Here is a 25458-nt window from a genome sequence, read left to right as displayed (position 1 = left end):
ACAACAAAAACCTGACCATTAAATAGCAGGAAAATGGGTGATAATGTACATAAGAAATTTAAAAAACAAACACACGCAAGGAGTCAATGAGAGCGAGTGAATCCTCAAACTGACCTGCTTCACTTCAGCCGGCATCACGGAAATCCTGTTTGGTTAAGCCTCTGGGAGAAACGCAACGAGAACAATATTCTCTTGTGAGTGGAGTTTGTCTGTAAGTCAGTCTTTCGTTCCTTATTATGCGAGTATGTCCTGTGAGAGCCGAGACAGCTCACAGCCACAGAGCCATCCTTTCCCCACGGTCACATGCACGAATATACTCCGTCTCTCGTCTTCTTGCGTGTTCCTCTCTCTCTCTCTCTCTCTCTCTCTCTCTCTCTCTCTCTCTCTCTCTCTCTCTCTCTCTACTTCTCACACACACACGCTCTTTCTAACACATGCTCGTAATCCTCTCAGGGACAGAAGAAACCCGCCTCCACCGTCAGCGAGCGAGGATGCTGCAAACGTTGGGGCGAATAATGATTTCAAAATGAGGAGAGATGCTTTAGACAGTCCAATGAATCCTTCAATAAATTCAGGAATCCGGCTGAAGAGAACCAAAACAAAACAGCTCACACACAGAGAAGTGGAAGGGAAAAAAAGTTACCCGGTGCAGGAACAAAACCCTCTGGGTAGACTAAGAGAGAGGGGGGTTGACGGGCGTAGAGGACAGGGTAAGGGGGGGTGTGTGTGCGTTTGAGTGAATAGAATCTTCCCAGAAGGCAGTTGCCCTGTTCACAGTGTAGAGTTTTGTACTCTCATTCTCTCCCTCTCCTCACCGAGCATCTATGCAGACAAGGGTCAGACGGATTGGAGGGGGAGGGGCTGATAGACAGACGCAGCTGGAGTGGAAAGTGAGAGAGAGAGAGAGAGAGAGAGAGAGAGAGAGAGAGAGAGAGAGAGAGAGAGAGAGAGAGAGAGAGAGAGAGAGAGAGAGAGAGAGAGAGAGAGAGAGAGAGAGAGAGAGAGAGAGAGAGAGAGAGAGAAGACTCCACCCAGCCATCATGCCAAAAGAGCATGAGCCCTGAGAGGGGGCAAAGCTTCACAAAACTTTGTTATTTTCCTCTTTTTTACCCTTACGCTCTCACTCGGCCTGTTCTTTTCTCTCTCTGCTTTTGTCCTTTTGTCCTTCCAGCCTGCTAAATATGAGAAGGGAAAGGAAAGAGGTTGCAGAATGATTTCAGACAGCATTCAGTGACTGATAGTGAGAAAGAATTTTAATCCAAATCTATGAATGGCTTTAACACAAAGCCGGAAGGAGGGAGAGTTCAGGGATGGGCACTTTACACCCATGGTGTCAAACTCATTTTAGGTTGTGGGTCGGATGTGGGACAACTTTTTTATTTGTTGTACATTGGTGCACTCGTGGAGTTAAAAAAAAGTTCAGAATTAACATTATGCATGCTTTACTAACCTACACTGGGGTTAAAATTAAATGGTGCATTCGCAATTTATTAATTTCATACTATTCAAGTGTTTGGGGTCAGTAAGATTTTTTTTTTTTTGAAAGAAATTAATTTAAACTTTATTTATTTAAATTAAACTTTTATTTAGCAAGAATACATTAAATTGAAAATAAGTGACAGTAGAGACTTTTAGACTGTTACAAAAATTTCAGCATCTGAACTTTCTATTCATCGAAGAATCCTGAAAAAAAAAAAATCACAGTTGTTTTTAACATTGATAATAATAGGAAATCTTTCTTGCATATCAGAATGATTTTTGAAGGATCATGTGACACTGCAGACTGGGAGTACACAATGTGTACACCTGCCCTAACATAAATTTAGGCTTAACAAAATAAACTATACAACTAATCTCTATTTACAAGCCTGCGCCTTAGTCAAACATAACTTTATCAACTTACTTGACCAAAAAAATCCACATTTGAGAGCAATTCCGGACAAGTAGAAATTGTTAAAGTGTCAAAAGCTGAAGATTTTCCACCTCAGAGGCTGAGGTATCTCATGTCTTTACTTAAAAACAAAATCTTCTCAAACTCTGAACAACAGTCAGCACAAACACACACCCACACTGAAGAGCACCATGTCTTATCTAGCAGTAACAGCCTGAATCTGTTTGCAGTCGGCCTGAATGAATTCACTCCTTTTTCTACTATGGAGTCTGACACCAAACAGACTGCAGAACGCCCTGTGGTCACTAAACCATATAAACATGTCAACAGAAAAAGTGTTGATAAATAAATAAACTGAAAGTAATCAGAGCTTTTTAGTGGATCCAGGCCTGAGGAGGTAGTGCGATGGAACAGATGCCGTGAAAGGTTAACGTGGACTACGGAGAGAAAGACAAAAAGAGAAAACCACACATAATGAAACGAACAAGAAAGAATAAGCAAGATATGCAATGTACATGCGACTGTTCTAGTCTCATAAATATATTTATGAGCACTGAATATTTGAAAAGGCTTTTGCTCCAGAGGATGTATGATGTTTACTTAGGGTTGCAGCACTCTTAAATTTGGAATGTAATGAATTTCATCATTAGAAGTTTTCAAAGGGGGCGACTCAGCAAAGATCGCATTTTAAATGCATAACCTCTGTAAACGAGCACTGATTGCGGTAAAAAAAAAAAAAAAAAAGGAAAAAAAAGTGGGACTGCAGACTGGGAAATAAACATACAATGTTGTTTCTCTTGATTTGCATGATCAAATAAAAAAATGTGAGTCTTGGGTTTCTCCATAACGTAGATGCTGATCAACAACACAGATCTGGTAAATGAGATCCTGAGAGAATATGAAAAAATCAGAACTAAAAGGGAAATATAGAGCATAAAATGTATAGCACTGAAAGAAGTTTCACCAAAAATATAAAAATCAATCATTATTTACTCACCCTTGTGGGGTTTATTTTCTTTCTTTCTGTGGAACATAAAATAATTTCTGAAAGATATCCTTGCCCTTCAATATAATGAAAGTGAATGAGGATAGGAGTTTTCAACCTTCATAATATATTTCCAAGACCCTTGTGATGGTACATCGACTTAAAATAAGTTAAATGACACATCTGCCATAGCCTGACGTGGTCTGTATCGCTTTTACTGGCACTATGTAACGTCGGGTTTCGGGTAGGAACCCGAGCACAAAAAGAACTAAAAAATTCGACTGCTTTACGGCATACGTCACTTCCCCCACCACTTCCTCAAATTGTCTGTGGCCATTGCAGACATCCCAAGTCACCCATATTGATAGCATCTCCCTGATGCCCGAAAATTAGTTCAAATCTCCCGGAATCTAGAGCGCGCATGCGAGACAAAACATACTGCGCGCATAACATACATAGTGCGAGGATGGCAGAGAGGGAGAGAGCGAGAAACCTTGCGAGTGTGCCTCACGAAAGCTAGTCAACCCGCCACCCGTCACCCGTCGCTTGAAAATAAATGCCGTACAAGTTCCGAGCAACATGAGGGTGAGTAAATAATGACAAAACTACTGTATGGGGTGATCTATTCTTTTAACTACACATGCATTTCATTTTGTGGTGATTATCATCTTTTACAAACATAAAATATCAACTCTATACACTTCTGCTTTCAGTCTGAGCTGTCCTACTGTGTCTAACATTCTCATTCAGTAGCTGCTCTCCAAATGTTCACTTACTCGAAGCTCATTATGCAGTCTTCTGCTCGCATAAAGTCTTGTTATGAGACAACGTGTAAATAGACCAGTGCCCTGGTAATAAGGTAAGCGACTGACAGTCCAGACGCGCATACCAATCTCTGGATAAATATAAAGAGCAGAAACGAGTCTATCCACTCCCACACAACGTCAATAAAGGCACCAGAGACCAGACAGAAATATTAAACCTAATATATATGGGAAAACAACAGGAGAATAAAACAACGTAATTTAGCTGATCTTATATTGTGTTACCTGCCACACAGGGTGATGAAGAGAAAGTCAAATAAAAATATCAATGCTATTTGTTTTGATTGTTTTGAATTTATTTTTAAACAACATTTCTATCTGTACGTAGTACGTATATATTGGAATAGGTTGTTAAATCAACCATCTTCGTAGAAATGTACAAGTAATCATCAGCTATATCTACAGTTCTCATCAACAAATTTGTAGCACATACATTATTAAACCGTGATGCTAAACCACTTCAAGGCAACTTCCATTAAAAGTCAGTGTCTTGAAGCCTCCAAACAAGTCTTTCAAGTGTTTTCAATTTAGGCTCCCAATAAGAGGGTCAAGCACAGACTTTTTTGGTTATATATGAACATGCCGAATAAAGGGGTCACATTCCTGGAGTGACTCAGGGGTCTCATAAAGCAAGAGATTCTTATTTTAAACACATGAGTTCAGGATCCTCTGAGTGAGCAGCAGTTGGTCCTTTAAGTGTCTCCAGAGTCAATCCTGCTGGTATGGTTAAAGGAGAACTCCGGCGCAAAATGAACCTCGGGTGTAATAACACATTGGTACAGACTAAATCGTTCCCTGAGATTTGTTTTCATGATAATCGAATATAAAGAGTTTTATCTCTAAAAACAGTTTAGCTTATAACGCTAGTATATTGGGCATCGAGTAAGCAAAAAGAGATCGCTAGTTAATACCATTAACAAGGCTCAAATTAGCCCCACACTAACACGGCAGCATAATGAGTGTCCTTACTTGCAAACCGAAGCATTGAGAACTTTGTAAGTGTATAGACAGTTTAATAAGAAGATACTTTACACAGACAGTACAGTTAGCGCATACAGACAGGAGCCATCTTGGAAAACAGTCTCGATCAATCGAACCACGAAGGTGAGCGAACAGTACGTGTAGATATTGAAGATAAGATTATAAAATTATAAAATTATATTTATTTTTTTATTTTCTCTGTTGCGTTCAGTGCTTATCTTATGCGCTCAGTGCTTTCTTCCGGAAACAACGGACCATATGAGATTCCAAGTCACAGTTCAGCTCACGTATCACCGTGTTCGTGGTTTGACTGATCGAGACTGTTTTCATAGATGGCTCCTGTCTGTATGCGCTAACTGTACTGTCTGTGTAAAGTATCTTCTTATTAAACTGTCTATACACTTACAAAGTTCTCAATGCTTCGGTTTGCATGTAAGGACACTCATTATGCTGCCGTGTTAGTGTGGGGCTAATTTGAGCCTTGTTAATGGTATTAACTAGCGATCTCTTTTTGCTTACTCGATGCCCAATATACTAGCGTTATAAGCTAAACTGTTTTTAGAGATAAAACTCTTTACATTCGATTATCATGAAAACAAATCTCAGGGAACGATTTAGTCTGTACCAATGTGTTATTACACCCGAGGTTCATTTTGCACCGGAGTTCTCCTTTAAGAATAAGGTATAATCAGGAAACTTTCAACCACATGCAGATGCAGTAGCTGTTGAGTCAGTTATAGCTCATATTATAGACAACTAGTAGACTACTAATAGTATCCAGGATTGATTAGGGAAGGGTGATATACTGAATATTTACAATATTTACACACAATGTTTTGCTGATGACATATTAATGTGAATATTACAGTGTTCCTAAAGTACTTTTTATTTGGACAGTGTGTGATTATATGAGTTGTGATGCCCTGTTTGCCACCAATTATTTTTTATTTTATTTTTTATTTTTTCCAAAGAACCAGTCAGACCATTTCTCAACTGGTCAAACAATGGTTTATATATATATATATATAAACAAACTTTAATAAAAACAGTAATATTGTAAATTATTATTATAATTTAAAATGATTTTCTATTTTAATACATTAAAATGTATTTTATTCCTGTGCTGGCAAAGCTGAATTTTCAGCAGCCATTATTTTAGTCTTCAGTGTCACGTAATGCTTCAGAAATCATTCTAATATGCTGACTTGGGGTTCAAGAAACATTTCTTCTTATATTCAATGTTGAAGTTCTGCAGCATAATAACTGTGATTATACTTTGTGATACTTTGCGACCATGTAAAAGATTTTACAGCCACTTTGAATAAAAGTATTAATTTCTTCCAAAAACCCGACCCCAATCTTTTAAATGGTAGATTATACTGTACACTCTTTATATAAAATCACCAAATTGGCATTGTCTACCACGTAAAAATCTAGAAGGAAAAAAATCTAAAATCTTAATCTTGTAAAATACAATTTATATTATTATTATATTAGTCATCCTTTTAAGCTATTATATAAATAAAACTATTGAGATAAACATAAAGGGTTGGTTCAACAAAAAAAGACAATTATGTCATTAATTACTCACCCTCATGTCATTCCAAACCCGTAAGTAAACTTCGTTCATTTTCGGAACACAAATTAAGACCTTTTTGATGAAATCCCAGAGGTTTCTGAACCACCCATAGGCAGCAACGTCATTGCAAATTTCAAGGCCCAGAAAGGTAGTACAGACATCGTTAAAAAAAGTTCATGTGACTACAGTGGTTCACCCTTAATGTTATAAAGCGACAAAAAACGAACCAAAATCTCGACTTTATTCAACAATGCCCTGCGTCAGCATCACACGCATGCGTCGTGGTGCTCACGTGAACCGCGTCAGCCAATAATGAGCCGGCGTTCTGACATAGAACCTGGAAGCGCTGCACTGTGTTTACTACGTGATCAGTGTAGAAGACTGACATGGAGAAGAGATTGTTGAATAAAGTCGCAATTTTTGTTTGTTTTTTTGTGCACAAAAAGTATTCTCGTCACTTCATAACATTAAGGTTGAACCACTGCAGTCACATGAACTATTTTACTACCTTTCTAGGCCTTGAAAGTTGCAATGGCATTGCTGCCTATGGGTGGTTCAGAAACCACTCAGATTTTTTTTAGAAATATCTTAATTTGTGTTCCGAAGATGAACGAAGGTCTTACAGGTTTGGAATGACATGGGGGTGAGTAATTACTAATTAATGACAGAAAATTCATTTTTGGGTGAACTAACCCTTTAAATATATCAACCAGCCCTTGGATTACAACATAGGAAATGCTGGACACAACCTTATTTTTTACACTAAGTGAGAAAAAGATTAAGCAACATTGTGAAAAGAAAAAAGCAAGTTCTCCGTGTATTTTAGGGCTTTTAGAGGATTAATCATTTGATGGATTGTGGAATGGGGATGAGAGCGGTCCGAACAGCCTTCTGTAGAATATGAATGGCTGTGGGCATCTGCAGCTGCTCTGAATACAAAGAATGCAGCTATTCCCACTCCTTCAGTGTGCCAGCATTAGGAAACATGTGAGCAGGTTCACCTTTCTAACACCTGCAGGCATATCAAAAATGGGGATTACTTACAGGATTACAATTTTTATGTATTATGAAAGAAATATAGCCATGATATCACCAAAAGTGGATCGTGATATATGACATACTGGAGAGGTTTTATAGACAACTACCAAGAGCTTCACGCTCCACTTCTCATCGCTCGTCCACAGCAGTTTCACTGGACTGCACTTACTCTCTATTCCAACAGGTAACTTCAGGTAACGGGTAACTTCTTCCAAGCAGCTTTGTGAGGCACATTTAAAGGACACCAGAGACTATCACATGCCATATCCTGAATTTTAATTCAAACCATTCATGCAGCTTTCAAATCAACTACTAAAAATGCTTAGCCTGGGTTTCCCCATACTGCCTTTGCGCAGCACGATTTTATTCACGCTGCTAGGCAGTCTGGATACCATGGACCAAATTTTCGCCTCAGCGAGGGGACCAATCACAGAACGGGGAGGGAGCAGCAAGACGATGACGACGTCTATGCGACACACCGAAGCAGTTTGTTTATACCTATGGATCAAACATGGCAGCAGACGCGAAGTTACCTTTCGATGCAGCCTTAGATATTGTTCTAAGTAGTTTAGAACGCAAATAAATCTCTGACCCATCGTCTTCTTCCTTGTCTAATTTCTTTTGCTCTACATACGTCATCTGGTATAATTGAAATGATTGGCTATGAGCTACGTACAGGCGCATTTGATAGACATTCATAGCACCCAATAAACGGCTCTGGGCATTCATAAACCACGCCTCAAATACGAGAAAATGAACATGTGGTTCCCAGACCATGTCTCGATGTCAATGAGACGTGGTCTGATGTTAGCCAGGCTAAAAAATGCTTTCAATTAATGCAAACTTCAACATTACTTTTCCTATTTAAGATAAAATAGTGCACTTTTACTGGTGACATTGCATTGTTGGTGAAAAGAAGACATTTAGGCAAAACAACAACAACAACAACAAAACATCTCAATCACTAATAATTGTGAACAAATTGGATTTATATGTGCAGAAAAGTTGTGCGTTTCTCACACAAACATTACACATTCTCTGACAGCTCCATATTTTTAGTCACATTTGTTTTTTTCAAAGGAAAACTTCTGGAAACAAAAAGGAAAAAATATTCAGTAGAAAAAAAACGTATCACTATATATGTGTGAAAGCAGTAAAAGGAGCTATGAGAGGTGCGAGAGAGAAAATAAGCAATCTAGGCAGGTTCACTGCTGCTTTAATTATAGTTTTACAAGAGGTTTGACTTTTCCTAATGGCACTGGAAGTGAGGTGGCATGGGAGATTGTGTGTGTGGGAGCAGGGTGAGAAAGTCATTGTTAAGCAGGTGATTTACAAGACACTGGGCCTCCCAGGCTTTTTCCCGTAGCGAGCTTCCTTGTGTTTTGTGGCTAACCCAACGTGTCTACGGGCATGGAGGAAATCCACCCAAAACCCTCACGATAGGCTGCTTTGGGGGGGGGTGCCTGTAAAATGTACAGCCCGTATGTATAGTCTATTACTGATTTCAGTACACAGTCAATAAAGTCATCATAAAAACGAATGTTCAAAATTCAGGGGGCGGTAAGTTCACTAAGATTGCACAGTAACACTTTATAATAAGCTCTCAGTTATTAATATTAGTTAATGTATTAACAAATGCTGAAATTAACATTAACTAAAATTAATAAATGCTGAAGAAGTATTGCTTAGTTTATGTTAACTAAAGTAGTTAACTAATGAAACCCTTATTGTGAAGTGTTACCGATTGCATTTATTTGAACAAATATACAGTAAAAACAGTAATATTGTGAAATATTACAACAATTAAAAGAAAAGTTCTGTGATGGCAAAGCTGAATTTTCAGCAGTCTTCAGTCACATGATCCTTTAGAAAGCATATTAATAATGGAAACAGTGGAAACACTTCAAAGGTAGTTAAAAAGAACTTAAATTAATTGAAATAGAATTTTTCCGAACAATGTAAATGACTTTACAGACACTTTTGATTAATTGCATGATAAAAGTATTTTAAAAAATAAATAAAAAAGAAACGTACTGACCCCAAATTCTGGACGGTAGTGTACTGTACATGTAGCTAACTGTGGTGAAAATAAGGTCATATAAAAACATACTGGGATAAAGTGATTAAATAATTTGAATTACATTTAAAATAATAATAAATAATATTCATATTTTTATCATAATCATTTTTATGAGGACAATTTAACATGAAAGTAAAATGTATATACTAAATATACTAAGATACTTTAAAAATTGAGCCTGGAATTTTTCACCTTTCTTTTCTCAAAACAAAAACTAAAAACGTTGGCTGACCTCCTCTCACTCCACACCAGTGGACATGTACGGTGAGACTGAGGAACCTGAGCAGCGGTGTATCATACAATATCTGTGTCTTATCGCAGACAGCATTGATCAAAGCAGCTGTTCTTCCGAAGCTCTCCACAAGCCTTTCAGACTCAAAAAATGTAGACAGAGCTAGCAAAGTTCAGGCACAGGAACCAAGCATCAGTTCACTCCTCCAGGCACGCTTCCTGAATTTTAAATTATGTTCTAGATTCCAGAAAGTAGTAGCTGTGATGTTCCTCGAACTGCCTCAGGTCATGACCCCTCAACATTACTTAAATGTGGGACAGTTGAGGTTACTTTAAAGAAAGCGGTCTACGTTGTTCAGTCTCAGAGTTTCTGTGAAAGAGACAAGGTCTGCCATTGACGGAGTCCTATTGTGTGTCTCTGTCACTCTATGACCTTTTGGGCCTTGAGTAGAATAAAAAAAAATAAAAAAAAATAATCAATATCTCCCCCAAGTAAACAGACCCAAGATAAAGCAGTGCACAAGGTGAGTCCTTTCTTGCTTTGAGAATTAAGGGCCAGATTTACTAACAGCTTGCTCCAGCGCAAACCCCCTTTTGGCTTTAAAAAACTACTGCCAGGATTGACTAAAGACATGCAGTGAAAAACTAGCGCTGAAAAGACGTGGACACAGTTATTTTTTGCGGCTGACCTTATTGCATGTGCATTTGTAGGAGTTTCCCTTTCAGACGCAAAATTCATGGGAGGAGAGTGTTTAAATGAATCATGCAAGGTGATTTACTAAGGTTTGCGCTGGTCAAATTAGTGGTATTTGCGCCATTATTTAATGTCCAAAAAAGCATGTAATAAACGAGACACTAATTTGCGCTGCTCTTGGTAGATTGCGTTGGTCATTATGAAAATGATCCCAATCCAATTCTTTGATTTGCGCGTCATAAGTAGATCACGCGCAGAAATTTCCACTCCCATTTGAGCTATTTTGGAATTGCGCTCTCATGCTAATTTGCCATGATTAGTAAATCTGGCCCTATAATACTTGATCCACCTCCCAATACTGAATTAAAGTGTAAAAGACACTAAATGAAAGAGGTACACCTGCTGCACCACAAACAGCCATAACAATGGCACAGATAGATAGATAGATAGATAGATAGATAGATAGATAGATAGATAGATAGATAGATAGATAGATAGATAGATAGATAGATAGATAGATAGATAGATAGATAGATAGATAGATAGATAGATAGATAGATAGATAGATAGATAGATAGATAGATAGATAGATAGATAGATAGATAGATAGATAGATAGATAGATAGATAGATAGATAGATAGATAGACAGACAGACAGACAGACAGACAGACAGACAGACAGACAGACAGACAGACAGACAGACAGACAGACAGACAGACAGACAGACAGACAGACAGACAGACAGACAGACAGACAGACAGACAGACAGACAGACAGACAGACAGACAGACAGACAGACAGACAGACAGACAGACAGACAGACAGACAGACAGACAGACAGACAGACAGACAGACAGACAGACAGACAGACAGACAGACAGACAGACAGACAGACAGACAGACAGACAGACAGACAGACAGACAGACAGACAGACAGACAGACAGACAGACAGACAGACAGATAGATAGATAGATAGATAGATAGATAGATAGATAGACAGACAGACAGACAGACAGACAGACAGACAGACAGACAGACAGACAGACAGACAGACAGACAGACAGACAGACAGACAGACAGACAGACAGACAGACAGACAGACAGACAGACAGACAGACAGACAGACAGACAGACAGATAGATAGATAGATAGATAGATAGATAGATAGATAGATAGATAGATAGATAGATAGATAGATAGATAGATAGATAGATAGATAGATAGATAGATAGATAGATAGCAGTCAGTTCCCACAAACTGATCCTGTGACATGCAAGGCTCACTGACAATAACCGACATGTAAAAGGCCAAGCTAATTTTCAAGCTGTCATGTTAGGCAGAGAGGAGTAAAAGACAGAAGTGTTTTGGGCAGGTGAGGGCAGCACATAGGCTAAACATTTAATGGAAGATGCAAACAATCAGAGCACAAGCAGTGACAATGAACCTGGCTTTTTTCTGTGAGAATCAAACTTTTCTTTAACTGGTTTTACAACACAAAAAAAGTTCAACAGTAAAGTAGAGGAAAACATCTAGTTAGAAGTCAAAATATTTCACCATTGAAGGATGACGATGAGGGAACACTGCATATGCACCTCCAGGAAGAAATAAATGATGTGGTGTTGCATTCGTAAAGACATGTAGTATGACTCTACTAGGCTGAAATTTTCCACTACTGATCACCAAACAAATAGAAAGAATTTCATCAGCCTCATTTCCCACCAGCATCCCACACAGACTCGGGCTAAACTGCTTGATTAGTGTAATTGCATAGGAACATCACTATTGTGTTTAAAAAATAAAATAAATAAATAAATAAAATAAAATAAAAATTCAGTTGTTGATCTGGATGCAATCCAGTGGTGAACGTCTACTGATTACATATATTACGCAGTCCAGTGGTATTGATGGATGAAAGGATCTTGCAAATGTTACTCAGTTCAGAACAACATAAGTCAGAAAGGTATTAGACAACCTTCAAACAGGGGGTGTGCTACAAATGGGGAGTGTCTCACCAAAAGGCCATATATATATATATATATATATATATATATATATATATATATATATATATATATGTTTTTAGATTGTGATCGAATTTCCTCTTAATAAATAAATAAATAAATAAACAAATAAAATTTAAACCTGAGACACTATTAACTTAGTTTTTTAACTCCCCACTACTTCTTCTTGAGTGAACAATTTTGTATTGTGAGGGTGAGTGTTTTGTTTTTCTTGTTAATTTCATTTGACATTTATTTCCTCTCATATGGACTTTAGTTTACCCCAGAATGTCATCCTTGTAACATCACTACCTTAGAAACACATTTGCCACAGCACCATAACCAAACGGGACTCAAAGCAAATGGGAAGGTCTATGAGATAACACGAGAAAACATATGGTGGAGAGAGATGGGAAGAGAGAAGAGTGTAAAGACGACTCATCCTGGGAATCGATGATGAGTCACTGCAGGACAACACATCCAGAGCACTAACTCAGCACAGCCAAACACAGCTGAAGCTGAATGAGATACAGATGGACTGATTTTTTGAAAACAATGGATATGAAGCACCATCAGCGCGAAGGGAGGATGAGGGGGTTCTTTGTTCATTCACATAGACTGACGCATGACTGGCCAAGCTGGAATGGTTTACCTGCATGACCATCTGTTGCCAGGCCAGCGGTTGGTTGCTCCCGCCTGTGGTGCCGCCCACCAGTCGATCAGAGGGCAGACTGCCGCGTTCCAGCTGCAAGGAAACATTGCGGCGTTCCTCTTCAAGGGCCCTGGTCAGACGCTCGAAGCGCGCCTCCTGCTCTTTGACTGATGCCAGGATACTGGCGGCTGACGGCACGTCATATTCTTCCATAGCAGCGCCCACAATTATATGCTGATTACAGGGCAGGGTAAGTAGGGGAGAGAGACGGACCCGGGACAAAAGAAACAACCATTGAAAGGGATAATTCAGCAAAAAATTTACATTCTGTTATCATTTACACATGCTCTTTTCTTTCTTTCTTTCTTTCTTTCTTTCTTTCTTTCTTTCTTTCTTTCTTTCTTTCTTTCTTTCTTTCTTTCTTTCTTTCTTTCATGGAACATAAAAGGAGTTATTTACAGCAGAATGTCTCTTTTCCATAATTTGAAAGCAAATGGTGACCACAACTGTCATTCAGGGAATTTGACATCTTCAGGGGCAGTTCTAGGGTCAGGACATAGGCGTCATTTACGGGGGGGACGGGTGGGACATGTCCCCACCACTTTTTGCCAGGGTCGATATTGTCCCCACCACTTTTGAAACATCTCGCGTCACGGATGTACCAATACAAATAAAAAATCTCTAGTTAACTAGCAGCATTCGTTTAATTCATTTGTTAAATAAGAGGCGATCTAGCGCTGAAATGTGTTGTCTTCACTCGGACGCGCGCTTCAATCCGTTGCAGAGATTCTATTCGTTCCAGAGAAATCACAATTCAAAATGCACACAAACGTGTCCCTGCTTCTGAGGGTTCTAATCCGCACTCGTATAGTTTTTTTTCCCCCTCATCAAAACCGATAATGTTTATCAGTGATAAAGTATATCAAGATTCTTGATATACAATTATCGGTTTTGATGTGGGGAAAAAAACTATACGAGTGCGGATTAGAACCCTCAACCTCCGACACGCTTGGCAAAAATTCTGCCACTGGACCATTACAGTACATACGCATCGCAGGCGGATCTATATATATATATTCACGTAAAAATTCACGATACTAACAACATTATATTAGATCTTAATATAATATTAAATTTAAACCCAAAGTACCATCACATTTTTGGTCGGACATCATCACATCTTTGTATACATTTTTATTTATTTAAATCAGTAAGCTACAGGACATCGGCGTCTTTCAAACCATGACCTGCGCGAAAGAGAAAAAAGAATGAACGCGTCATTGTACCCAGCACTTTTGAAAATGCCCTTCCGAATGCGTCTCTGTCCCCCCCACATTTCAAACCAAACTGACGCCCATGGGTCAGGAGATGTTCAGGGTTAAGTGGATGCATGTGGAGCCATTTTTTTTTAATTATTAAATATATTGGAGTGTTCTAGTCTATAAAATCTGCAAGGTATAATTTTTTTAATAGATCTAGGGATAAAACTAAAAGGTCCCACTAACTATCTCAGCCTCCAACAAGTCAAACATTTACTTTTAAAATGCAGTGCTAATTTAAAAATAAATAAATAAAAAAGACAAGGAAAAACACAATAGGTTTTGCCCACAATAGGTTTTGTTGTTGTCAAAATATAAGCGTAGTTTTGTAATAGTTTTAAAATACAAAACAAACTTTATGCTAAACAATATGTCTAATTCTAATTCTTCAAAGCAGATTGTAGCACTGAAAGTACCTGACATGAAAACTTTGTTTTTATTAAGAGGAAAATTATACTATATATATATATATATATATATATATATATATATATATATATATATATATATATACACACTGTATAATTATTATAATAGTCAGAATAAAAACATTTACCCCCGATTTCACAGACAAGGCTTAAGCTAGTCCCAGACTAAAATGCATGTTTGAGCAGTTTTAACTGAAAGCAACTTGCTCTGACATATCTAAAAAATATGTCAGTGCCATTGTTTTGTCTCAAGATGCACACCAGTAATGTTTTTTTCCTAAGGCACGTTTATAAAAACTACTTAAATGTCCTAACTGAACTAAAGCCTATAATCCTGTCTTATTCTAAGCCCTGTCTGTGAAACCGGGCTTCAGAGTTTTACTAAAAATAGGCTTAGGTCCGGAAGCCAACCCCTAGGACTGGTCCGGAAGCCAACCCCTAGGACTGCCCCGTATGGACCACCTTTATGGTGCTTTTTTGTCTTTTTTGACAGCCCCTGGTCCTCATCCACTTTCACTGTTTGGAAGTGAAACCTTGACCTCTTGATCTCTTTTTGTGTTCCACATAAGAAAATCATACTTTGGTAATTTAAACTTAACTAATCATAATTTGGAATGACAGGATGGTGAGTAAATAAATTCAAATTATACATTTTTGGCTTCACTATCCCTTTAATACTGACTATGTAGCTCCACATGCTGCAGATGAGGGGTCAAATTGCACTGTACTTAAGAGCAGACAGTCCTTTATGGGAAGGGTGATACTTCTGCATTTCTGCATGTATCAACCATATGACACAAAACATACAAATAGTTCCAGACAAAATTCACCACACACAATACAAATAGGCATGCCAGACTCTAAATCACAACGATAACATCATTCATGCTATGCACAATAGCTCAGACTTCTCTCCCATAGTCAAAGGTGACAAAATGAAGATAAATGGAAGCATCACAGAACCCCCCCCCCCCCCCCCTCCCCACAAAAAAACAAGAGTTGAGACATGGTTCACACACAGTTCACCTGCATACACACCTAGCAGTTAGTTGAGAGAGAGGCAGTTATAGGAGAGACATCCCCCTATAAGGACAGACGGGAGGAGATGTGCCCAGCGGCGAGTAAAGAGAGAGCGAGAGCTGGCTGCAGAGGGAACGAAAGAAAGAAGAAATCACAGGTTAGATAACACTCTGACATTATAAACATAATAGACAGAATTCTGCTTCGGTTGCTGGGGATTTAAAGAGGATGAAGATAAAGAAATAAATGAGAAGATGCTAGAGAATGATAAATGACTATTGAAACCTCACTCGCTGACTTTGAGCAAAGGAGATTGGATTGGGCTGTCAGGGGACAGGTGTACGGAGACAAAGGGGCCCGGATGGAGTAAACACGGGGAAAGAGGGCTGGTGCATATTAATATTTACTAAAAGCATTATTCAGTTGTTGTTTTTCATTCTCTATTAAACCACAACTACAAATGGAGACACACAGTAACACAAACATGCTATTCTCTATAGAACAGTGGGAGTGAAGGTCCTATTCCCTTTGAAGCGCAGCACAGTACACACACAGGCTTTGATGTTTGTTTCTGGCTGATCATTTATTTATCTTAAGAGCTATTCTGACACAGCTCTAACGGCAAGGCATTGTACCACAGTCTTGTTCTGGGTATAAAGAGCGACCACTCGAGGTCTAGCAAAGGGAGCAAAGCTGATCTGCCTCTGCTGTTGCTCCTGCCTCTGGAAAATAACCCGAGATTACATTTATCTGCTAGATAAGACACGTTTACAAAAATGTGATAGCTTATCATGAAAAATTCCAGTCAATAAAAATGTGGGATGTCATATCTGAGATGTAAACAGTAAGATCTGATCAACGGATACATTTTAGCCTGTTTTAGGAAATGAGCTCTTCTGCCAGCCTGGTCTACTGAATTTCATCTAGTACCTACCTACAGCATCCATCCATCCATCCATCCATCCATCCATCCATCCATCCATCCATCCATCCATCCGTCTGTCAGTATGGCTTGGATCCATCCTTCAAGTCTAAATGATTTTTTATGCCCATTTTCTGTCTGCCGAATGAAATTTTCAGTCTAATCGCTTAGAAAAGCAATATAACACCCCCACTCAAAAATAATCATTCCTAATTTTCATGTCTGCAGCACACGCTGAAAGTGATCAAAATAGAGTAAATGACTTTTTGAAAGTAACTTGATGCTTCAAATTAAGATTGTTTCAATTCCATAAAAACGTGCCTTGCCTTTCATCATTACACCAGTAGGTGGAGACAAGTGACTGTTAAAAATGTATTTGTCATTGAATCATTCATTCAAGAGATTTGTTCAAAGACTCTTATTCATCCAGTAGTGAAACAAGTGAAGTCTTTATGAGTCGATCATTGAATTATTCCTTCAACCCATTTTTTAAAGAGAGTAATTCATTCAAGTTAATAAATATCTTTAAATTATATATATGGCAGCAATTAACATTTTGTCAAAACCTCTTGTAAACATGCTATTTTGATTAGTTGTCTATTCAGAATTGTAATCTCTATTTTTAACAAAAGAAAAAATGGTCAATTTATCCATAATCGTGCAGCTCTAAACAATAGCCTTAGTTGCCTTAGCAAACACTACTATTTAATTTTGACAACTAATAAACAATTTGAGAGCTTTACCAACAATGTATATGTGAATTACTTTATTGCTATATAATAATACTATTCAAAATTAAACAGAGAAAGTAAATTAGATGTTGCCCAAACCCTCAATTAAGACCAGCTATCAAAATCTTCACAGTTTATAGAGGGGGAAAGTGCTCTCATCATGGGATTAACTGAGCTATGATGATGAGACGTTTATGATGATGAACCCCTGCTTTAGGATTACAGAAGCTGCCTCTCCCATACTCCCTATTTCAGGGAGTACAGAGGCAGATGGGAAATAGGTCTCTGCCTGGAAAATGACAAGCATGTCAGACATGCCCACTGCACTTCTCACGACCACCAGCCATTGAGCTACACTTAAAATATTTAAAAGTAGTGAACCATTCCACGTCTGGTTTGGAGCTGGTTTTGCTAATAGTCTGGAGGAAAAAAAAAGAACAGTTCATTGACAGCTAACTGTTCCTGCAGGAATATCCCATCTGTATGCTGCATTAACCTTACAGAGAGCGTTGCTGCACTGATGGCAATACGGTTACCTGAACTAATTATTGTACTACAGATTAACAAAGACGAATGTACCGATTTGCCAACAAAGCAGTTAAACTTAAAAGGATAGTACACACAAATATGAACATTCTGTCATTTACTATTCTCCAAACCTGTATGACTTTCTATCTTCTGCGGGACACAAAAGATAAAGAACGCTGGGGTCCAAACTACATTTGAAACCAATTAACATTCATTGCAAAGAAGAATCTTATTTTTTGCTCCACAGTAGCAAGAAAGTCATAAAGCTTTGAAATAACATAAGGGTGAGTCGCAATAATGACAGAATTGTTTTATTTTTAGGAGAACTATCGCTTTTTGAACTAGGATTTACTAGCAATTACTAATGGCCAGAACTGGCTCTTTTTTTTTTTTCCTGGAGACGAATAAACACAGTAACATGAACTGTGCTTGCACAGTGTTTTTCCTCAGGGATAAATACATTGCAGCATAAACCCCAGTGCTAAAAATAGCTTTGTAATAAATTTACAAACGCAGTTGGAGCTTTCTGCGTGGTTCCAGAGAAGAGATGAAGCAGCAGCAGCAGCACAGCATTTAAAAACCCTGGCTGAAAAATCCTCAACAACAAATCCATCCGGGGTTGGGGAACACCTATGGTACATCGCAAACACAGGAAACACTAACTTCGCTTCTGTTAAGGTGAGAAAACATTAGGACAATTGTGTTTACAGTGCACAGAGCTGCTACACCTCAACCCAAAAAAACCTGAAACAATACAAAGCTTATGAAACACAGAGAAAGGCGGATATATAACAAGGCCCAGAAAGTAATTCGATTTTTATCATACAAAAATTCCCGACACAATGTTGGAGTTGGCCTAATGATTTCTGAATAAACATAATAAGCCTAAATGCTTAGTTGCATTTATCATGTTATCATTCATGTCAGTAGCCAAAAAAGGGATGAGTTATGATTCCATAGCAAGCAACACTAACGCATGATTGCTGCAGACAAATAAGGAGGGGGCAACTAGACAGAAAACTGGTGGGAACAGAAACACCCCCCCAATTAGAGAATGCTCTCATTTCATTAACCCCAGCCAATCCCCTCTTCAAAAAGATAAACCCTCTCATTTCTCCTCTGGGGGCAGAGGTCCAACATAAATAAATCACCAGTCCAACTCCACCTGAGGCCCATCTGTGTGTGCAGGGTCCGTAGAGTAATGAAAATCCTCATTTGATGCTGTTCAGCGATCAGTTTTGCACGTTCAAAGTGTGCAGGGCGGAGAATTGGGTAGAGGGAGGCTGATCCTGGACCAAGAGCTCCTGCTAAGTGTAAAGAAAACCAAAGACAAGGCCCTCAAGAGCACCTGGTCCCATTTTAACACTCATCTGCTCCTCTCCAACTGAGTTTAGATACCAAATTAGGGATGTATTAAGCTCAATCACTCAGATTTAAACAGAGGGACGTTAACAACCTCAAAGGTTGAGCCGTGCTGCATTATATGTCACGGCACTTATGATGAATTGACGGGCTGGTGCTTTATTTCCTTAATAAAGTACATTTTAAAAGTGTATTGAAAACTGCTTCATTTTGCAGTGAAAATCTATACTGTCATAGTCTAAGAGGAGGAGAGAGCGGAAAAATAAAGCCATTGTTTGTTTACCCCTAATTTTTTCATAGTCTTTTTTTTTTAACTGACTCAGGATGTGAGAAGCCTCTCGGAATAAACCAGCATCGAGAGAGTTAGAAGAACATCCTCAGCTACGCTCAGGTTCCAAGTCCTTAAATAACACAGTGCGTTATAGTAGAGGTAAAACAAATCAAAGGCATGCTGTGACGCCTCTCAAAGAGGATGCATCCTCATTGTACTTATTTACAGAGAGTATACACATTTCACACAGAATTATTCATCTTCACCAACTGATTATATTCAGAGAATAGGGAGGCAAGTAAAATGAGAAAAAAAAACATACATCCCGCTATGTTCACTAGTCAAAACGGTCTGTCACATTTATGACAAAAATTTGAATTGAAATTACGTTCACAATTATTAATTTAATATTTATATTTTGTGTAGGGTAACTGCATGCCATATCCTTTAGACTACAAACCTAAAACAGGAAGTACACTTTAAACTTTATTCCCCGGTTTCATAGATTAGGCTTAAGCTTAAACCTAGTCCCAGACTAAAATGCATGTTTAAGCTGTTTTAACTGAAAGCCGCCAGCAATGACAAATCTTAAAATATGTCAGTGCAGGTAGATTTCAGTTAAAACAGCTGAAACATGCATTTTAGTCTGGGACTAGGCTTAAACCTTGTCTGTGAAACCTATGAATAAAGTTTTTTTGTCTCAAGATTTACACCAGTGATGTAAAAAAAATTTCCTAAGTTTTTTTTTTCCTAATCTTTCCTAAGGCTTATTTATAAAAGCTACTTAAATGCCATAATTGAACTAAGGCCTAATCCTGGCTTAATCTTAGCCCTGTCTGTGAAACTGGGCCTATAACTGATTAAAATGGTATACTGCAAAAAATCATTTTATGAACGAGTATTTTTGTCTAATTTTAGTTCCCGGTGTCAAACTGTCATCCTCGACATGTGTTTTGTTGAACTAACGACATTGTCATCGGCTAAAACGCATGCGCAGGTTACTTTACTCAGCACTAAAAAGTGCTCACCTGAGTTCCAGTTGCTCCTGGGTCCGCATGACAGCTTTTACATTCCCAGTTTTTGATGTGAACCGTTTCCTGTTTTGAACTTAACTGTCAGTGTGAAAGCACCCTTAGAATCGCTGAAACAAGATAACTTTACTTGAGAAGCAGAACTGCAAAAAATAGTAAGCAGTTGCAACTCAAGTAAAATATAAATATTTATTTGAAGGGTTCTTAGACATTTTTACAAGAAAAACGTTTTATTTTCTATTCAAAAACTCAAATGTAGTTTTGTCACAAATTTCCGTCGCAGTGTATTTTGAGTATTATACTGTCTACTGTACATTGAAAGCAAACCTCACAACATCTAGGGAATCCAAATCATCAGTGGAGCTTTTACAGTCATTTCCGTGTGGCACCACAAACAGAAATCACGAAAACAATCATATGTGGATCAAATTACCTACAGGCACAGATTACGCACCTGATAGAACTATAGAGACACAGACACTATATACACACTACTGTTCATTAGTTTAGGGTCGGTATTTTGTTTTTTACAGAAAAAAAATGTATACTTGTTTTCATCAAGGATGCACTAAATCAAATCAAAATCTACAGTAAAGACACCTCTAAATGCTACACCTCTAATGCTACTTTATATTCATAAAAGGATGTCGTGCGTACAGGTACTTTTCATTAACGAGAAGTGTATTCAAACCTGTAAATTAGTATTAAGACCTATGAATTAGTTACAGTGCATTATTCACAACATTATCTTAGTGAGCATAAGAGAGATCTTTAAAAACATTAAAAAAAATACTGAACCCAAACTTTTGAATGTTAGCGCACAGTAGTAAATATATATATATATATATATATATATATATATATATATATATATATATATATATATAGCGATTCAGCGCAAATCAGCAGATTTTGAAAATATGACAGACATTACTGGCTGTTACTCATATAAATTGACTGCTATCTATCTATCACTTTTGCATGTCATTTGCATAAAATTTAGTTTTTCAAACTTTCTGACACTTCGCTGTCAATCCCACAATCCCCTGTGTGATCCTGCCACTCACCCCTCATAGAGATTGAATTGATAACGCCCACTCATATTGGCTCATTCAACACCAGCGTACATGTACGGTGAAAGAAACCAATAAATTGTTTCCAACACATATGACACATACATGCGTCATTCTAAAGACCAACATCCTCCCTTAAATACCTTAAGATATGGCATCATCAAACATATTTGTATGCATTTTTTTATACGGATACATTTAACTGCATTATGACTACTTTGCAGTCAAAGCTGCAAAAGAAAAGCATTCATCCCCTTTAATAGTATGATGATGAAGGAACAGACAAAGTGGTGCGACTGGCGAAATGATGTGCAGTAATGAAGGGGAGAAAGTGAAAAGCAGACAGACGTTTGGGAGGGTACCTTTGATGTCGGCCAGGCAGTCGGTGTGCGTGTGGACGTGGTGGTTAAGGCTGTTAGAGAGGGCTGACAGGAACTGGAGCTCTCCTCCCAAGAACCTCTGCCTGATACAGCAGCTGCAAGAGAGATGACAACACACACGCATCAAACACATGCGATGGGGCCAATCCACGCTGCATCATTAGCAGGTTTATTTACATATTACAACTGTGAGTCTGTGCAACCACACACTCCCCCCCTCAGGGTTCAAGCTGAGAACGTGAAGAGCTGGGATGCATGGCTTTGGATTGTTTACTTCAGTGTTATAAATAGTTTCTCTTCTCCTCATTACAGAGCAAAGCCACAGCATTGTATTTACTCATAAGCGTTCCACAAATTAAGATCTGCATAATGCTGGACCTCTATTCATGAAGGAATTTAGTAAGAAATGTGGCCTGGTGGTTAAGCTAAGACACGTGCAGCGCCGTTTTTGTGGCCCGAGATCGAATCTGACGTGTGTCATGTCCAAATTCCACAGGTCCTGTTTCCCTATCAATTTATAAATTGGTTAAAAAGGTTAATTGAGTTTCTTTTTTCTTCGGCGTGAAAAATAGCTATGAATCTTCAGCTAAGCAGCATGTTCAGTTTACGCAGGCGAAAGCACAGGCATCAACAACTGGATTTTTGAGTCAAAATCATCTAAATGTCAACATCAGCAACTTAAAAGGCAAACCCAGACAAACCCATTTAAAAAGGTGAAAATTTGGGGAAATATTTTCATTTCGTTGTCATATTTTCTTTATTTCTCTATGATCTTCGAGCAGCACTGCAAAGACTCAGGGGTAATTTCTGAAACTCTTTTCACAAAACAATTCTTCAACACTCTTATTCTTATTCGGCTAAGGATTACAATATCTTTCCCACAAGGAACTCTTCTCTGCTTCGACTTCAAGGACAGACATGCTCAAAGCACCTTGGATTTGTGGGACTGACATCAAAGGTGAGCTAAGTCAGAATACATTTGTTATCAGGCTCCTCTTTCTCTCTGTCTGAACTGAGCTTACTGTGTTCTATGCAATAGTGTGTTGTGTTAAATCCATGTCAGCGTGCAGCTAAAATGTCTGCAGTTAGTTCATGTCAAAGAACATAAACAAAGAAGATGTAAATGACAAAGCTCACAAAGCCTTAACTCTCATGATCTAAAATAAATTTATTTTACAGTACATTTGAATCTTAAGGTATATATATTAATCCTATAAACAATAAGAAAAAGTACCATGGTACAGTACTATTTTGGCTTTTTGGAAATTAACAAGTTAGCGCCATTATATTTTTTCAAAAGTTCCTGGCATACCATGTAGTGTAAATACCATGTTACACTACATGAATATAGTATTCATTCAGGACAATGTTATACAGGACGGTACCATTTTATACCATTCACTCTCCCATAAAAAGTGAAACTAGCAGCCAAACCATAAGTAATGAGCTAATACGGTCTATTAACTGCTGTGGAATACAGTTCTCTCTTATTAGAACAACCAAGTAGATGATGTCACAATTTTCTGAGCTGAATGAATTGAGGGAAAGAAATGCATTGCCAAAGTAAAGAAGAAACCAGAGAATATTTAATTAATGGAATAGTTTCACCAAAAATGACAATTCTGTCATTATTCACTCTCATGTAGTTCCAAACCAGTATGCTGTTATTTTTTTATGTGGAACAGAAAAGTAGTCATTTTTGAAGCAACTTTAAGCAGTTCATTGTAACCACATCTATCAAGTATCCAAAAGCCAGACTGCTATTGAATCCACAGTGCTAAAAATCATTGTTACATTAGTAAGTTCTTTTTAGTGAACCAAAAAAACTGAATCAGTTGGAGCGAATTAATGAATTGAGTTACTGAATTAATGACTCACTTCCAGAATTGCAACTTCATGTTCGACTGAAAATGATCAAATGTTCAAGAAATTATCAATAATCATGAAATGTTACTGTGTACTTAAAGATTGTGAGAGACATACTGACTCATTGTTCATATTATAACGGAGTTTAAAAATACACAACAATGTTATTTAAAAAAATGTTTATATGAAATATACAACATTCTTATCTGTTTAATATTTTAATATATAGTTAGAGACAATTGTTAATGGAACCTGAATAAGAACCAGAAGAGTTAAATTCGGATTCTCATCCCTAGTGACGATTCTTCAAAAATGTATACTTGTGTTCGACTTAGAAAATAACAGTAAATATGTTTGGAATGACATGAGTGTAAGTAAATATTGGCATTAACCCTTTAAATTCCTTGTGTTGGGCAAGTAAATATCTAGAACCACCATCACCATATTGAGGTCACATATCAGAGACTCACGACTAGTAAAAAACAAAAAACAAAAACAAATGTAACTACGTAATAGAGCCAATATTTCGTAGAATTCTTGCTAGGGAAGATCTAATTGATTGCAGTGTATTCAAAGAGATTGGCAGAGGAATGGATTTTTCTCTTTGAGGCATAACCTGTGTGAGCAGCAGACAATGTATCTTCCCTCTCCAAGGAGTGAGGGGAGGGAAGAGTGCTTAGACAGTAATACAGGCAGCATGCCCACAGGAGCATCTTAATTAGAGGAGGGAGAAAAAGAGAGAGAGACTATACTGTGGGGAGTCTGAATCACTGCTGCAAAGGAACAACTCTTCTAGTCTGAGGTGGCAAGGTCAGGCCGACCAGAAACATCCGTAGAAAGTGTAGAATGTGGCTTAACAAGCTCAGCTGAAGAAGTTGGAATGGGTTTAAAATCTGTACTCATGGCTTGTTAAATGTAAACTAGGCTGTCTCTGTTAGAAAAGTCATGTTGTTAGAGCTGTGGCATAGGGGTTAGTTGTTGAGCATAGGTGATGTAGGTTTGAATACAGCCTGTTGTATGTGTTGATGCCATTCCTGTTCTCTTGCTATTGTTTCTATAAAAGAAAATTATTAAAAAGCAAAGATTTGTAAGGGTCAAAAACTCAAAATATCCATTATTAAGTCGTTTTTACACAAGTCTAATTGTCATCTAATGTCAAAGTCAATTGCTCTCTAATGATGATAACAAACTCTCACTAGCAGTTGGTAACCTTCGCACACCCTTCAAAATCTTTTATGTTGCTTTGACTTTTTGCAGTTCGACACTTGGTGAGACACTTCAAATACCCAATTGTCAACTTTCAGCAGCCAAGTATCTCTTGCACTCCATCATACTAAATGTGAAGCGGAAACTTATTAGGCTACATGTCATTGAACACATCAGTTCTTAACCAATTATTTTGTCAAGGTCTTGTCAAAATGTACTCATTATTACTTTGTCTTTTATGCCATTTTCAAGTCTGCAAAACTACAAAAAGGCATAATTATAAAAAGTACATTTTAAGTATAAAGAATGTTACGGTCAACATCCTTATGGCTTATTAACAAAAGCTAGTTTTGTATCTCTAACA

The 25458-nt window shown here is 37.9% G+C and overlaps 1 protein-coding gene across 15 annotated transcripts in view; it reads right to left on the bottom strand.

The window, feature by feature from the left end:
- Nucleotides 1-22114, bottom strand: part of arvcfb (ARVCF delta catenin family member b) — a 152838-nt gene extending 130724 nt beyond the window's left edge. For 13 of the 15 annotated variants that reach the window (XM_056235256.1, XM_056235262.1, XM_056235260.1 and 10 more), the window contains exons 1-3: nt 22005-22114; nt 15743-15847; nt 12958-13191 (exon numbers count right to left, since the gene is read on the bottom strand). In XM_056235256.1, the coding sequence (XP_056091231.1) occupies nt 12958-13170 (213 nt within the window). In that variant the 5' untranslated portion in view covers nt 13171-13191; nt 15743-15847; nt 22005-22114. Of the gene's footprint in view, nt 1-114; nt 614-12957; nt 13192-15742; nt 15848-22004 lie in introns of those variants that run through there. The other 2 variants (XM_056235270.1, XM_056235268.1) reach the window with 1 other exon arrangement.
- Between the last annotated feature and the right edge of the window lie 3344 nt (nt 22115-25458).

Source organism: Rhinichthys klamathensis, unplaced genomic scaffold (assembly GCF_029890125.1).
Source record: "Rhinichthys klamathensis goyatoka isolate OS25496 unplaced genomic scaffold, OSU_Roscu_1.1 h1tg000417l_1, whole genome shotgun sequence".
NCBI classification, from domain to species: domain Eukaryota; kingdom Metazoa; phylum Chordata; class Actinopteri; order Cypriniformes; family Leuciscidae; genus Rhinichthys; species Rhinichthys klamathensis.
The sequence above is the reverse complement of the archived record's forward strand: the minus strand, read 5'-3'. Positions and strand labels throughout refer to the sequence as shown.